Below are 17,390 nucleotides of genomic sequence, written 5' to 3' on the forward strand. Positions count from 1 at the left end.
TAGGCAGTCAGGATCGTGTATTGGAAGGCCTGTTAACCCGAGAAGAAGAGTCGGGAGACCCTGGGCAGAACAGTGAGGGATGACATCGTGAGGCTGCTCAGGGTCACGGACCCTGTGATCTGAAGGAGCAGCAGCCAGTGTGGGAGGGTGGGCTATGCGGAAGTTGGGGTGTCCACCCCCCACTCCCAGGACTTGTTTGGAGGTGGTAGGGGAGCTGTGGGTCCTGCTGTTGGATGCGCCCTTCTGGAACCTTCTCCAGCCTCAGGGACATCCCGCCCGCCCTTCGAGCCTCCCAGGCCAGGTGCTGCACTGTCCGACAGGACCCCTCAGACCTCCATTCCTTGAAAGGTGCCTCCCAAGGTGCCATTATTATAGCACCAGAATGAAAACCCATTAAAGAATATGTAAGCAAGAGGCAAAGGAGAGGCATCAAGACGAAGAGGCCAAATTAGGCCTTGAGCTCCATTTTGCTGAAGTGCTGCCATCTGGCAGGAGTTTCCTAGGGTTACACGAAAGCAGCCCAGTCAGGTAGCTGAAAACATGCACATATTCTCTCACTGTTCCAAAGGCTAGAAGTCCAAAACCGGGTGTCAGCGGGCCATGCTGTCTCTCAGGGTTTTAGGGAAGAATCCTTCCCACTTTCCACCTCTCCCTAAACTCTGGTGTCACCAGCAATCCTAGGTCCTTCTTGCCTTGAAAATGCATCGCCTGCATCTGCCCATTTTACACAATGTGCTCCCTCTGTGACTGTCTCTTTTCTCACTCTGTAAGAACACCAGTCATTGGATTAGGGCCCATCCTAATCCAGTATGATTTCATCTTAACTTATTACATCTGCAAAGACCTTACTTTCAAATAAGGTCTGTGTAAAGCCAGTAGCCACGGCCACCGTCACAGTCGCCTGGCCCATTCAGGTTCACATTAGATTAGTCAGTAAAGAAACAACAGAACTGCCTGACCTGTGGTGGCGCAGTGGATAAAGCGTCGACCTGGAAATGCTGAGGTCATCGGTTCGAAACCCTGGGCTTGCCTGGTCAAGGCACATATGGGAGTTGATGCTTCCAGCTCCTCCCCCCTTCTCTCTCTCTGTCTCTCCTCTCTCTCTCTCTCTCTCTCTCTCCTCTCCTCTCTAAAAATGAATAAATTAAAAAAATTAAAAAAAAAAAAGAAAAGAAACAACAGAACTAAGAACTGGTGGGCCATTAGCTTTAATCCTAGCTTGCACCCAGTGGGCAAGGAATACACACAGTGGGAAAACACTTCCCTTTCTATTCAGGGCTCCCAAAGCCACTAACTTATCCAAGTTTCCTAGAATCAAAGCTCTCCAGCTCATCAGCCTTATTCACCTCTGTTCCCCATCTCCTTCTCTCTGCAAAAACTCTGCACTAACTGGCTTCTCCTTCAGCATTCCGCCATCTTGGCTGCTTCTCCTCTCCTCCACGTGGCCTTTATCTACTCTCCTCTCTGCTCTCCTCCTAGAACATAATCACTCTTCTCCCAGAACAACATGATCTCTCTTCCTTTTAAAACCTTTAGGCGTGAAAGCCTTCCCCCAACACATATTAACATAATCACATCCATCCCAAGCGATCACCTGGGCAACAGGCTTCCACCATGGTGGGCAGCGCCACCTTTAACAAAGTGAGCATAATATATTTTATCTGTCCAATAGTCTGAGATTCTGGGTGGACATGAATTTGGGGAAAATACTATTAAACCTAGAACAGTGGCTATACCTCCTTTCAGCTCTATTTGCTATACCTAACATTCTAAATATGAAATATTATGAAGTTAAAAACAGGACTTCTTGCAGCTTGGATTAGTAGACAGAATTTTTTAATTTATTTTTTAAGTATGTCTTTTTACCAGATGAGGTCATTCAAGGTCAAAGGTTACCATGTATGAGGTTGAAACCCACTATCTATCTTGTATAATACAGTGTTGCCAGCATTCATAGTATAGGCAAGAAAATAGTTAGAAACAGACTTTTCCCACAAATCTCTTTGGATGTTCCTTTCAGCAAGTTTTCTCTAGAATGTCATAATTTGCATCCATCTTCCCTCCCCAGCTTCAACCTCCTTCTTGTTGACAATAAATAATCGCTGGGACTATGGAAATTAAAAGCAGCAAATACGTGCCCAAGTATTGCTGACATCTTTCTGCAGGCTTCCTTAGGTAAGGAAGGAAGCCCTCCTGAACCAGGCCAAATAAGTTTGTAAAATACAATGTTTATGTTCGCGTGCTTGTGGTTTACAATGGGACCTGGGCAACACCAGCTAAAAGTGGTCAATGAAGCTGCAAATTACCTTCCTGCTTGGGAAAGGCTATTATTTTGCTAATGGAGTGGTTTCCATACTAGAAAGTTTTAAAGGAAGAAGCAAGGAGGAATGCAGGGCAAAGGGAGCCCATGGGGCATTATCTGAAAAACCCCTTCCTCTCTCCCTTTTTTAAACGTTTTTAAGACCTTAATGGGTGATTTCCAATGCTTATTCTTGACCTCACCTAAACCTTCTCCCATCCTGAAGTTGTGTGATTGATGTGTACCTCTAGATAGAGGGGTCATGAGCCCTTTGCATGTAAACCTGTGTTCTGTAAAGGGTATATAAGATGTAAGAAATCTAACTTTGAGGAGCATGTGTTTGACTTGTCTCTTTAGGACGTCATGCTTCTCCACTGGCTAAATAAATACTACTTCTTTCATCAAGTTGTCTGGGCATTTTGTCCTCCTTTGATTTCTGCAATATAGGGATACCCTTTCTAAACATCTAGACCTGTAAGAAGAAAGAATCCAACCAAATAACAATTACCAGTTAATATATTGATAAGAAAGTATTCATCAAAATATAGAGCACTATTACAAACTCATTGCCTAAGTATCATATACACAATCTGAAAAAAATGGATCTTAAGCTACAAAACTATCCAGTAGATAATAAGGAGAAAAAAAATAAAGGTGCTGTGTTTCCAAATAATAGAAAATAAAGCCAAGTGACGTAAGATATTTTCTAAGTAAGCGTATTGTAATTTAACATATTTATGGCTGTGTTTTACAGATCTATCTGTCTGCTTCAGTCCTTCTTTGCTTTATCTAAGGTAGCCCAGTGAGGAAAAGGCACATTGCCTAGATCGGGTTCAAGAAGAATTTATAAAAGTTGCTTATCCCCATAAGCCTTAATAACTTTTGAAGTGATACAAATGTCCTATAATCTAAGGAAAAATAGGAGCACAAAGAAGTTGTAGAGAAATTTGGAATAAGCAAAAGTGGTAATTGAATATCTTTAAGAGAAAACTATGCATCACTTAGAGCAGTCTCCCAGGTTATCTGACTCAAGCCGGACAATTGGAGCTATTTTATAACTCTTATAAGGTGTAGGTAACTAATAATAAGGCAAAGTAATTGTCTATTGACAATTCTTATCTATCACTATGCAATAAATTCTGACTAGCGCAGGCTCAATTGATTTCCCTTCCCTAGGATGGAAAAGAATTTTGCAATCACTTGCAAATTCATTTCAATATTCCTGATTTATAAATGTCCTTTTTCTCTGGATTCTCTTTTGAATTCGTTTTAACAGCTTGTCCAGTTCCCTCATTTAATTAATGAGTTAAATAAAATCTTTGACACATGTTCATTTTATATTCATGAATCATGTTACTTTTTTTGAAAATTATCCTTTAATAGATTTATGAAACAAAATATTCCACCATTGCAGACTGAAAAGAAGCCTTCAACTTTTAATGAAAATTAAATCTAGCCCTTAGATTAAACATAAGTGAATTTATATATTTCTGGACTAGCAATCTTGTATTAAAGCATTAATCCATGCATAGATGGAGTAATAGTTCAAGGTTATTAGAGGCACTATTTTTCTATAGAGTCTTCATTTTTCTGACTTCTGCTTGGAAAATTTTCAGACCAACTCTGCTCCATGGCTAAGGAATAACTGGGATATAGCCATAAAAATGTGGATTCACTTGGTATGCCTTGTGAATTACCACATCAAAGTTGAGGTCGACAGCAATGTAATTCTAAAAATAATGTATTACTTGATGACAATGCAATGACTATTACATTTGAATAATAAATTCACAATGTACAATACGTGTCACAGAGTAAGTGAAGAAGGAGCAGGAAAGGGAATATATCCTCCCATCCAGTCCTCTACATTGGGGGTAAGGGACATAGGGACCCACCTGAACTAAAACTCTTAGTTCAAGATAACCTCACTCCCACACACTCAAGCCCCAGGCAAAATTAAGAATAAATACATTAGAGAGTATGTCTTTGGCATATGTTAGCTGTCAATTTATGTCAATCCTTCATGACTATCTCTAACTCAGTCCCTTCTGTCAATAGATTTTGAATAATTCTTTCAAACTATTAATAACTTTCAATGTTGCCTTTCCCAGGAACAGCTTTATTTTAAAAAAGAATTGCAACCCACCCATACATAGTCAACTGGTCTTTGACAAAGAGCAAAGACAATTTAATGGAGAAAAAAATACTCCTTTCAATAAATGGTGCTTTAACAAAAGGACACCCATGTACAAAAAAATGAATCTCAATACAGACCCTAAAGCTTTCAAACAAACACAAAATGGATCATAGACCTAAATATAAAATGCAAAACTATAAAACTCCTAGAATAACATAGTAAAAACATCTATGTGCCTTGGGTTTGGTGATGACTTTTTAGCTACTTCATCAAAAGCATAATCGTGCAAAGCAAAAATTGAAAAGTTTACTTTATTATAATTAAAAACTTCTGTTTTGAGAAAGACACTGTTAAAAGAATAAAAAAATACGCCATAGAATGGGAGAAAATATTGCAGAACACATATCTGACAAAGAACTTGTGTCTAAAATATATAAAAATTCTTTAAACTCAATAACAATCAAACAGCCCAACTGAAATATTGGCAAAAGATCTGCCCACCTCACCAAAGAAGACATACAGATAGCAAATAAACATATGAAAAGGCACTCAAATCATATATCAGTAGAAAATGCAAGTTAAAACAATAATGAGATGCCACTCCATACTTATTTGAATGATTAAGATCCAAAGCACTGATGATGCCAGATGCTGAAAAGGATGTGGAGCAGAAGGAAGTCTCACTCATTGCTGGTTGGATGCAACATGGTCCAGCCACTGTGGGAGACAGTTTGGCAGTGTCTTATAAAACCAAACATGGTCTTACGACATAATCCAGCCATCACTCTCCTAGGTATTTACCCAAAGGAGTTAAAAACTTATGTCAGCACGAAAACCTGAAGATGAATTTTTATAGCATAAATTTTTATTCATAATTGCCAAAACCTGGAAACAACCAAGTGTCCTTCAATAAATGAACAGATAAACTGCGCATGGGAAGATATGGAGGAACCTTACACGCATATTGCTAACTGACAGAAGCTAATCCGAAAGGATTGCACATTGTATGATTCCAACTATCTGACATTTAGGAAAAGGCAATACTATAGAGACAGTAAAACAATCAGCGGTTGCTAGGGCTTTGGGTAGACAGAGGTATAAGTAGAGCACAGAGATTTTGAGGGGCAGTTAACCTATTCTGTATAATACAGAATCGTGGATACATGACAAAAACCCATAGAACTGTTCAAATGAAGAGTAACCTAAATGTAAACTGTAGACTTCAGTTCATAATAGTATGTCAATATTAGTTCATCAATTATGGGATATGTACCACTCAAATGCAAGCTGTTAACCGAGAAACTGAATACAGAGGTTGAGGGCGAGTAGGTCTATTTCCTGTGCCATTTTTTATAAATCTACAAATACTCTATAAACAGAATCTATTCAAAGAGAATTGCAGGGTAAGTAAGTTGTTTAATGCAAAAGTGTGACTCGCTAGTTGTGGAATTTTGGTAGATGTTTTGGAATACGCTCTTCCCCAAAATCTCTTCACTCACAACAAAAAGAAGTGAGTGTTCCTCCGGTCAGTCATGTGGCCTTCCTAAATACTATGCAGGGACTTTGCTTTATTCTTTCTTCTCCAGACCCACTCTTCTTGTCCACTCCTGCCCCAGACTAATTGATGGGCAAATATTAGCATTGAAAAGTCTTACATCATTACACATTTTGGCACCTTCAGATGACCTTGAAATAGGGAGATTATCCTGGATTATCAGGGTGGTCCAATTGTAACCACAGGAGCCCTTAAAAGGGACAGATGGAGACAAGAGATGGCATTGTAAGAGGGACTGTGCCTTGCATTGCTGGCTTTGAAGAGAAAATAGAACTGTGAGCCAAAGAACGCAATGACCTCTCATAGCAGAAAAAGCAAAGAAACATATCCTCCCATAGAACCTCCAGAAGCATATCCCTCCATTGAGCCTCCAGAAGCATATCCTCCCATAGAGCCTCCAGAAGCATATCCTCCCATTGAGCCTCCAGAAGCATATCCTCCCATTGAGCCTCCAGAAGCATATCCTCCCATAGAGCCTCCACAAGCATATCCTCCCATTGAGCCTCCAGAAGCATATCCTCCCATAGAGCCTCCACAAGCATATCCTCCCATAGAGCCTCCACAAGCATATCCTCCCATAGAGCCTCCACAAGCACATCCTCCCATAGAGCCTCCACAAGCATATCCTCCCATAGAGCCTCCAGAAGCATATCCTCCCATTGAGCCTCCAGAAGCATATCCTCCCATAGAGCCTCCAGAAGCATATCCTCCCATAGAACCTCCAGAAGCATATCCTCCCATAGAGCCTCCAGAAGCATATCCTCCCATAGAGCCTCCAGAAAGGGAGATAGCCCTGCCAACACCTTGATTTGAGCCTGGTAAGACCATTTTGAACTTGTGACCTCCAGAATTCCAAGATAAGTTGTGTTATGAACTAGTAAGTTTGTGGTCATTTGTTACAAAAGCAATAGGAAACTAATATGGAGGGGATATAGGGAAGAAATCACCAGAAAAGTTTCTGGAAAAGCAGGTGTAACTTTCAGGAGTAGAGAAGCCCATGAGGAAGCAGGTTTGGGAAGGAGGAGGTATTTAATTCTGAGCACAAAACATGAGAATGTCTAGTGCAGAAATCCCAACTGGTTTTCAGCACCAGAACTTTTAAAACATGCAATACCTGGCAATTGAGTCAGGGGCACTGACCTCTTTTCCCTTAGATTGTCAAATAAAAAAATGACAACAGCCAAGATAGCAATAACCGGCTGGTGTGAACGAATCGAAATTATATCATTTTTTTTTGTCAGATTGGCAAAAAATATATATTTTTTGTGCTGTATAATTTTAGTAATTAATTTATCTGTGGCATGAGATGAGATGAAAAACGTTGGAAAACTCAAGTCTAGTGAGTGGTTCAGAGTCAGGCTTTGTAGTCAAATAGGCCTGGTTCTTATTATAGCTCTGCCTCTAATAAGCTGCTGTAACTTGGTAGAGATATTAAACCTATCTGGCCCTCATCTCTGCCTGAAGTGGAGATAAACATAGCCCTCACTTCACAGAGTACTACCTAAAGAAATAAAGGGGATAATTTATGCAAGGCCCTTGTACTTGGTTGCCATGTGCACAAATGTTGGATGATGATGATGATGATATAGAAGACACTTCCTGTGCGCTGTTTTTTAGTCCACACGGGCCATTAAATAATTGTAACCACTTGTTTTATGACTAATCAGTGTAGACACAAAACATGTAAATTATATTTTCTGTTTGTTTACATTATAATTTCCCAACCTTGTGCATATGTATGCATTTATTTTTTAAGCAGATAGTGTGCTCCTGTTTTAAGCCAGACCTTGGCTTTGCCCGTACAAAGCCTGCAGTTAGCCTAAAGCCTGATGGTGCTACGCTCTCGGAGCTCTGGGGTGGGGAAGGGCAGAAATAGCAGTCACAGGAAAGATTAACAAGAGATCCACAAGATGGAAGAAAATGGACCTTACTTAGGTAGGAGTTGTTATCACTGCATCTCTCATCCGCTGAAAGCTCCACACCCTCCCGAGTGACCTATGCTTTCCAGACCACATTTTCTCCTTAGTGCTTCTGGGGCGAAGGACAGATTGCACCTCTCCATCTCTGGAGGAAAGTATAAACCAAGTTTAGTAAGTCAAGGTGTCTCCTCTAAAAGAGCTTAAAGTTTGGCAGGAGACCAGCACCAAAGAATGGCATAAAAAGTTTGTCCCTGGATCAGACCAAGCACTTCACCTGAATTGCGGAGACTCAAAGAACACAGGTTGCAGCATGACAAAGGAGAGTACTCCAGAGGGAGATGTAAAAGGAAAAAAAGTCTCTAGTTAACTGGAGTTCCGTTTTCCAACTCTGACTCTTCACTGCCTTGTTGTGTATTACACTTACTCCACTTTCCAAAAAAGTATGTAGAATATAAGCGACAATCACTTAGAACCCAAGATTATAGGAGAATGCTGTTTTTCAACTCTGGGTGAATACTTACTGATAGACTATTTTCAGTTTTTTGGTTTCTATAAATAAAATGTTATATTCATGCACAAGTCTTTTTTAAGCATATGTTCATATTTGTATCAAACATCTAGAGTAGAATTTCCGGGTTATAGGGTAGATATATGTTCAGTTTCAAATTTCTGTTACCAGGAGGGCAACAGAGATCATAAAGTGAGAGTGGTATTTAAGTTACAACAGGTTGGCTAACATGCAGATTTTTTTCTTCTTGTGAATACACTGCATTTTTTTCAGGGACAGCAATTTTATTTAAACATTCTAGAAACCTTTTATTGTGACTTCAGTCTTCAGAGCGGAATCCCCACCTAAATCAATGAGTGTCTTGACCGACATGCTGCTGGAGTGCTGTTCCCTAGCCAAGCCGGCCCCACGGTGTCCACACTCTGCCATTTAATCCATTTCTAACAACATCTTTCAAACCTCTTTTTAACCAAGTCTTTTGCTTTTCTACCTACAATGGTTTCATCTGGTTGGGGATTTGGCATAAAAAGCTCAAAGTATTGACAAAATCACTGGGATGTATCCTATCAAAGCTCTCTGTTGACTCCCTCATCAAAACATTTCTTTTGCCCTGGCCAGTTGACTCAGTGGTAGAGCGTTGGCCTGGCGTGTCGAAGTCCCGGTTTCGATTCCCGGTCATGGCACACAGGAGAAGTGCCCATCTGCATCTCCACCCCTCCCCTTTCCTTCCTATCTCTCTCTTCCCCTCCGGCAGTCAAGGCTTCATTGGAGCAAAGTTGGCCCGGGCGCTGAGGATGGCTCCATGGCCTCTGCCTCAGGCACTAGAATGGCTCTGGCCACAGCAGAGCAACGGCCCAGATGGGCAGAGCATCGCCCCTTGGTGGGCATGTTGGGTGGATCCCAATTGGGTGCATGCGGGAGTCTGTCTGACTGCCTCCCCATTTCCAACTTCAGAAAAATACAAAAACAAACAAAAGGAAATATTTTTTTAAAACAGACCAAAAAGATTATTTATCTTTCATTCTGGAGGAGAACTGTCTTCACTAATCATCATAGAAATACTTTAGGATTTTATCCACTCTGCTTTTATTTATTTATAAAATTAAATTTAATGGGGTGACATTGATCAATAAGTGTACATAGGTTTTAGGTAAACATTTCTATAGCATTTGAACTGTTGTGTTGTGTACTCATCACTCAAAGTCGAATCACTCTCCATCACTGCATACTTGTCCTTCTTTACTCCCCTCCCCACTCTCCTCCCTCACAAACGCCTCCCCCAGTGACCACTTTTATCTATGTTCGTGAGTCTGTTTTATATCTCACCTATATGTAAAATCATACAGTTCTTAGCTTTTTGATTTATTTTGCTCACTATAATGTTCTCCAGGTCTATCCATGTTGTCATAAATAGCAAAATGTCATCATCTTATATGGCTGAGTAGCAGTCTGTTGTATATCTGTACATCTTCTTTATCCAGTCCTCTATTGAGGGACATTTTGGTTGTTTCCATGTCTTGGCCACTGTGAATAATGCTGTGATGAACATGGGGGTGCATGTGTCTTTACGTACCAATGTTTTCAAGTTCTTTGAGTAACCAGTAGAGGGATTGCTCAGTCATATGGTAGTTCGTCTTAGTTTTTTGAGGAACCCCCATACTTTCTTCCATAATGGCTGTACCAGTTTACATTCCCATCAGTAGTGAATGAGGGTTCCTTTTTCTCCACAGCCTAACACTTGTTATTACCTGTCTTGTTGGTAATAGCCATTCTAACAGGTGTGAGGTAGTATCTCATTGTAGTTTTGATTTGAATTTCTCGAATAGCTCATGAAGATGAGCATCTGTTCATATATTTTTTGGCCATTTGTATGTCTTCTTGGGAGAAGTGTCTATTCAGGCCCTCTCCCCATTTTTAATTGGAATGTTGCCTTGTTTGTTGCTTTGTGAGTTCTTTATATATTTTGGATATTAACCCCTTATTGGAGCTGTTGTTTGCAAATATCATCTCTCATTTGGTTGGCTGCCTTCTTGTTTTCTAAGATGTTTGCTTGCAACCTAAAAAGTCTGTGATGCATGATTTTTCAAAGTGTTCCTTCATCTGTTAACTGAATTAGATGACTCTAGCCATGTGGGTTAGCTGGGCTGGAAACAAATAAACTGCTAATCCAAATATTAACCAACTTCCCAGAGACACTGATGCTATAGCCCATCGATGTTAGACCAAGGAGCCAGAGTGCCATCCACAAGGCATCTCTGGATTTAGGCTGGCAAACCATCCAAACTGAGATGTCAAGGTCACATTTATATATGATTCAGTAAGGTTTTTAAGGTCTGATTAGAAGGGGAAAATAAAGATTTCACTCACCAGTCCAATCTTCCAGCAATATAGAAACTAAAACAGATTTTGTCTGTTGGAAAAGTAGAAAAAACATTCTTGATATAAATATTTCAGAATCAAAAGGGGGGACACAGCACTATTAGCCAAAATTGATACAGACTTGCGTTTATAGTTACAGCAGGCACGCACCATCAGTAAAGCTCAGTGCCCTGCAGCATGGGAAGGCCATGAGGAAAGCTTTTCAGTAATGGGAAAGAAATTTCAAGACACACTTAAAGCAGAAGCTCCCACTTTCTAGTCACAGAGTCTCTGGTGTATTTATACAACTTTTACCTAAAGACCAGTCCGCATATTCTTATCACTGAACACTCAGAAGAATTTGAAATTTCAAATACATTATTATATTAAAATTAGGCACATGAAGACATAAATCTTTTTATTAAAAAATTTATTTCTCTGTAAATACAAATTCCAACACCAACAAACAATAATAGTCCAGTGGAAAAATACTTAGCTATGAACATTGAAAACTTTTTCTTTTAATTTAATAAATAGAACTTTGGCATTCAAAATCCTAGCTGTAAACCCTATTAAAAAAAAAAAACCAAAACAAAACAAAAAATAACCCCTTCACATAAAAGAGGCAAGAACGACAGAACAGAAAGCATAAGCCAACCAGTGGCTTCCCATTCTTTTTACAATGGATGTATTTCAATTAAGTCATGACCGCTGTATTTACACATGAGGTATTCTGGGTGGTTCAAAAACTGAACCTAGTTTACAAACACCACCAGCCACAATGGCTGATTATACACTCTGCTGTGCTCTTCATGTAACCACCTAGCACCTTACCACTTCTTGTCATCACACCAATGTGACGCTGAACCTTACATCTATGTACTTAAATATTTATACATATATGTACACACATATACACACAAATGATATTCCAAAGGAGTTTCCTGCTCACCATATGGGGAAAAGGCTGGGTTCCAAAGAAATGTATCTGATACCTTCTCTCTTGTTTACTAAGTTACCTACCTAGTAATAAAAAACTGCTTTAAAAAAAATCCTTAATCATTCCACTTACAGAAGAACAAGGTGCAACAATCATCAACATCCTTATAGCTTATGTAAAACAGAAATGAATGCTCACTGCAGGCAAAAAGGCACAAACGGTCTGTGTGCAGCTGCAAGAGTGTTGTTAATGACTTACTGTTGAAACTACACTCTAAACATATTCAACACTTCTTTTAAATAAGAAAAAATCCAAAAATTTCCCCCTTTCATGATTAAATACTATTAAATGTACAATATTACCATACAGCAATATACCACCATGGCATTTTGGGGTGAGGTTGGAAATTATACTGAATATACCAAATAAATAGTTTTTCTTGTTTTGTGAACACTAAAAGAAATTGTTGAAAATGGAACTGAAATGAAATGAACTTTGGCTCTGAGAGCTAGGTCTAAGTGAGCATGGTTATAAAATTGCTTATTTCTGTTAACTACATATCTACAATGGAAGAAACCTATTTAAGAGAATGCCAATAATACAAACTGAAGGTCTGGCTGAGCTGTACTATCTATGCAAAAACCTAGTCCAAGTTCTCAGCTGCTATTCAATGAACTCTTACTGCTATTGAAAGAATGTTTTCGCAATAAAGTAGTTCCTTTAAAAAAATATCCTCTAAGAGATTCCCATTAATAAGTCTTGAACTATGACAACATTAATTTGTAAGCTCATTAATAAGTCAGAAATGTACAATATCCATTTTAGCAAAACTTCCCAGCCCTTGAGACTGTCTCTAACTACTAGAAAAAAATCTATTTCAGTTTAATAAATTGTCATAAACAAAATAAATCTCACTAAAATATTGTTTACATTAAATGCTGAATATTGTTTCAAACATAAAATGGAGCCACACTTATGAAAAGAAAATTCTGGCATGAATTATCTGGTCTATACACTTAAGCTTTGTAAAATGAGAGACCACTGAAAACTTACTAACAATTAACTAAAGTCATTCTTTTATTCTGACATCAAATGAAAAGACTACTATGTGCCTTTGAAACCACGGGTGATTTGGGTCTTTTATTGAGACAACTGTTACTGTATCCCTGTTTTCAGGTGAATGAAGCAGAATTAGCTCAACCTCAAAACCAAGATGACTAATAATAAATGTTGATATTGCACGAGACACTTTCTTAAAAGACAAGCATTTAATTCACAAAAGCATAACTTAAAAAGTTTTTATATCTAAGGATATTTTCAAATATATTTACTTTAAAATTAGGTTATTTTTCATCTCAGACCTATATCACTGTAATAACTTCCAAGAATTCCTAGTTCAAACTAGCATAAAAGACTGTCTTGGAAAGGGGAACTTTCTGAAAAATCAAAATCAAAATTAAATACTGATGAATTAGAGTGCTACTCGTTTATCCCCCCCAAACACCCTACAAGGCTGCTTTCCTTCACTACTCCACACTCCAAGGGATTACATTTTGTAATTCAAGGTTATACTTAAACTATCATATCTTAATTCCCTTTTCTTTGGAGTATATGCATTTTGGAAAACAAAATACATCAGCAGTAGCTTGTTAATTTCTCACTAAGTTAAAAATATTTTACCTCAAGATATATGAATTAAGTGAAATTCTGTAGAAGTTTTAGAAAACTTATTTTTGAAAAAAAATATTTTATCTAAGCTAAGACACACAAAAAATATATTTATAATGGAGTAAAACAAATGACCAAAAGTTTGTTTAAAACAATAATAATAACTATAAAATACCTAAACATATACTAAAAACCTAGGAAATATTTAAGAACCTAGAGATCCAAATAAATCAGTGATTATTTGCTCATCAGTACTGTTATCTTAGTAGGCCTTTAGTTCTAAATTGTGGAGCTTGGGGGCAGGGGATGCCATTCAAAGAGAATGGAAAAATGCACATTGCACTTGTGACTTCTCTAAGATGCTACTATATGCTTTACTGCAAAGGGTCATTTTTACAGATAATAGTTTTTACAGGAATTTTTTTTTGCATCAAATTTTGGGTAGAAATTTTCTACTACCTGATTGTCTTCAACTCACCAATATTAAAAAGCAAATGAACACACATTAGAAAGCCAAGTTCTTCCCAGTGATTAGGTCCCTGCTTACTAGTGTTGGGGGCCTTGGGATGCAGAATCACTACAGTGCACTGACTTCTTAGTGCCCAGAACCTAAGAAGTAAGAAGAGCAGGGAGGACTCAGGCACTGAACAGAGAGAAGTCTGATGTCCTCCCAACGTATTATAATTGACTGTTTTAATGTAACTATAAAAGAACTTATTGAGAGCTGTATGTAAGCCAAATTCTGAACTGAATGTCTTCCTGGGTAATTTTCTTGAAGGCTTTCTCCACATGATTTCACTGCTGAAAATATTTAAGAAGAATCTTTTCTAGAATCAGCTTTTATACCATACATAAACTTGGCAAGAAATAGACATGCGACCAGCTCTTACCCGACACAGTATTATCAGCTGCAATCCACACCCCTTATGCCCTCTAATTATTTAGTCTTGACTTAAATGAGAGTTGGTTTGGTTACATCAAGTAAATAAACCAACTCATAAAGGACAATGATTGCCACAAGAAGGTATATTCAAAAGAACGTAATGAATGCTCTGAAGGCAATGAAATATATAGTCCTTCCACACTACCAACTAAAACAGGGAGATATTCATTTGGAAGTTTAAATGACTGCATGTATTCTTAAATATCAGTTGCATTTTATTGTGATATCATGTACTTCAGTAGAACTAACCCAACCAAGTTTGAATTATATAAAAAACCTGTTTTTAATGTATTTTACCTAACAAAAGGAATTCAAATATCACCTGATTTAGATTTTGTTTTATGTTAGCGGTATTCAGATATAAAGAAGACAGGCTGGCTGTTTCTTAAAGTAGTTTCAACTGTAAAACAGATACAAAACTGTTAAAAATGTAAACATTTGCGATTGTACATAAGCTATTATTCCAGAGTCACTTTGTTAATCTTTTACAATAATGAAAGGAGGCCTTAAAATGGCTTGTACTAATTATATATGGCTTTGCTTACATTAATATATACAAGTAAAAACTGTAAATAGTAAGGGACATGTTAAAATTAGTTCAAATTACATTTAATTGCCTTGTGATATATAAATCACTATGCCAGTGAACAGATCATCACATTGAAATTTTGCACCTCTTAGGCAATCCACAATTGCTCTGGAAAAATTGTTGACCCATCTACAGTATCAAAATCAACCCAACCCCTAACCTCATCGTCTCAGCACAGTGGTTGCTCAAATACAATGGCTCTGCCTCCTGTGCTATTATTGGAACACTTGCCTGCTAGTGGAACTCCTGTTCAGCCAGTCTTTGAAAACCCTAAAATATAAGACAAGCTTCTACATGAAAGAAAAACAAGAATAAACAGTGTGTGCCTTTCTCAGAAGCAGGGCTTTAACCCCAGAAGTTCTTATAATTTTATGAATAAACACACATGCACACACACAAACATGCACACACACACAAAAACACAGGGCGAAAAGAAATCCTACCCCATTTATCTGAAGGGCACTCTTCACAGCTTGGTCCTACAATCAGTAGTTTGAGAATAGAGAATTTTTTTTCTTATACACTTTATCACATTTTCAAATGGTAATTTGACTTTTTGTCCTGATTAGATAAGCCCCTTCGAGACCACCTTATGCTCTCCCCAACAAAGCAAATACACAGGAAAAAAAATCCTATGTGCAAGTCATTATGTCATTTGCAACTTTCCAACATGGCTCCTTCAGAGATCAGATGAGATCAGGAGCATTCAGGGTGGTGTGGCTGAAGACCACCCTGGCTCCTAAAAAGAAATACGAAGACCTGTAACACAGCAGCATTTCACAACAGGTCGTTATTGCTGTGGGATCAACATGTGATCACTGAGTAATGCAGTTGTCTCCCATGTCCTGAGCATAGCGATCTGATATTGTAGTCCTTAATTCATCAATGTCTCTCCGTAACTGGCATACATCGGACAGTTTTTTAGTGAGTGTTTCTGGGCTATGGTCATTCTCAGCCTCTTCTGCTGAACAGTTCAGTGCTGTGGAAATAAAATATGGAGAGAATGTCTCACATTTTTTTGAACAAAGGCATTTTAGAATTTTCAACTTAATTATCTTTGGCAATGTAATGTTGTACACTGAATACCTGTCAGGGTACAGTTAAATTCTGCATCATTCAATATACAACAGATCTTATCTATTTGGTCCTTTTAAAATTTTGCTAATTAAAATACATCAAATTCATACTGCAGTGCACACAAATTCAACGTGTTTAATGGATGACAATATTCCAAATGTAGAAAAGAGCATCCTCTACCAACTTTATTTGAGCTCAACTAGAGAACTTGGTTCTTCCCATGTGACAAAAATCTGAAAATCATTTATGTAGTGAAAAATGATACCTTAAATTTTTATAAACTGAGAAGTGGGTGTGTTGGCATGAAAACAAATTTTCAAAATATATGAAAACTATATAAATAATCCCAAACAACAGAATCAAACTGGGAGCTAGGTGCCCAACGGCTAAATCACTAGGGTTGGACCCTAGTCCTACAGCTTCTAATTATTTACAGTTCTTCTCTCTGTCAACATATCTCAACACAAAACCAAGGGAAGCCAATGACTGTAAAACAAGCCTTTCCTTGTCTCTTCATTGACCATGATAGCTTATCAGAGCCATACGAGTTAAGTAAGTTATTTAATAAACATTAATAAAATACATGCCATGATCCAAGCACTACACTAATGCTGAGATCAGCAAAAATAATGGATATAGAGGCTTACTCTTATTATTATAATTTTTTGTGTATGTGACAGAGAGACAGAGAAAGGGACATATAGGGACAGACAGACAAGAAGGGAGAGAGATAAAAAGCATCAATTAGTTGACTGACTGTTTTCTCATATGTGCCTTGATGGGGGGGGGCTACAGCAGAGCACGTGACCCCTTGCTCAAGCCAGCGACCTTGGGCTTCAAGCCAGTGACCTTTGGGCTCAAGCCAGCGACCATGGAGTCATGTCTATGATCCCACGCTCAAGCCAGTGACCCCGTGCTCAAGCCGGGTGAGCCCACGCTCAAGCTGGCGACCTCCGGGTTTCAAACCTGGGTTCTCTATGTCCCAGTCCAATACTCTATTCATTGTTCCACCACCTGGTCAGGCTAGAGGCTTACTCTTAATAATTTACATATACTTTCATAAACAAGTAAGCCCTATCAGGCATTGATGATGACCTACTACTACACATAGGCTACAGAGGCATAAGCAAGAGAGCAACTGACTGGAGACGAGACAGGTCCACTGGATTGACCAAGCAAGCAGACTAAGCAAAGGTATAGCAGAAAACCAAAGAGTCTGAAAGAAGTTGAGAAACTTCAAGAAAATCAGTAATCAGCTCTAAAATGATAGTGCAGCCCTGGCCGGTTGGCACACTGGTAGATTGTCAGCCTAGCATGTAAATGTCCTGGGTTTGATTCCTGGCCAGGGCACACAGGAGAAGCAACCATCTACTTCTCCACTCTTCCCCCTCTCCTTT

The 17,390-nt window shown here is 38.5% G+C and overlaps 1 protein-coding gene across 1 annotated transcript in view; it reads right to left on the reverse strand.

The window, feature by feature from the left end:
• Positions 1 to 11,218: 11,218 nt before the first annotated feature.
• Positions 11,219 to 17,390, reverse strand: part of CEP85L (centrosomal protein 85 like) — a 154,925-nt gene continuing 148,753 nt past the window's right edge. The window contains exon 13 of the mRNA XM_066247926.1: positions 11,219 to 15,895. Coding sequence (XP_066104023.1) covers positions 15,732 to 15,895 — 164 coding nt within the window. The 3' untranslated portion in view covers positions 11,219 to 15,731. The remainder of the gene's footprint in view (positions 15,896 to 17,390) is intronic.

The sequence above is a fragment of the Saccopteryx bilineata genome, chromosome 12 (genome assembly GCF_036850765.1).
Source record: "Saccopteryx bilineata isolate mSacBil1 chromosome 12, mSacBil1_pri_phased_curated, whole genome shotgun sequence".
Lineage (NCBI taxonomy): Eukaryota > Metazoa > Chordata > Mammalia > Chiroptera > Emballonuridae > Saccopteryx > Saccopteryx bilineata.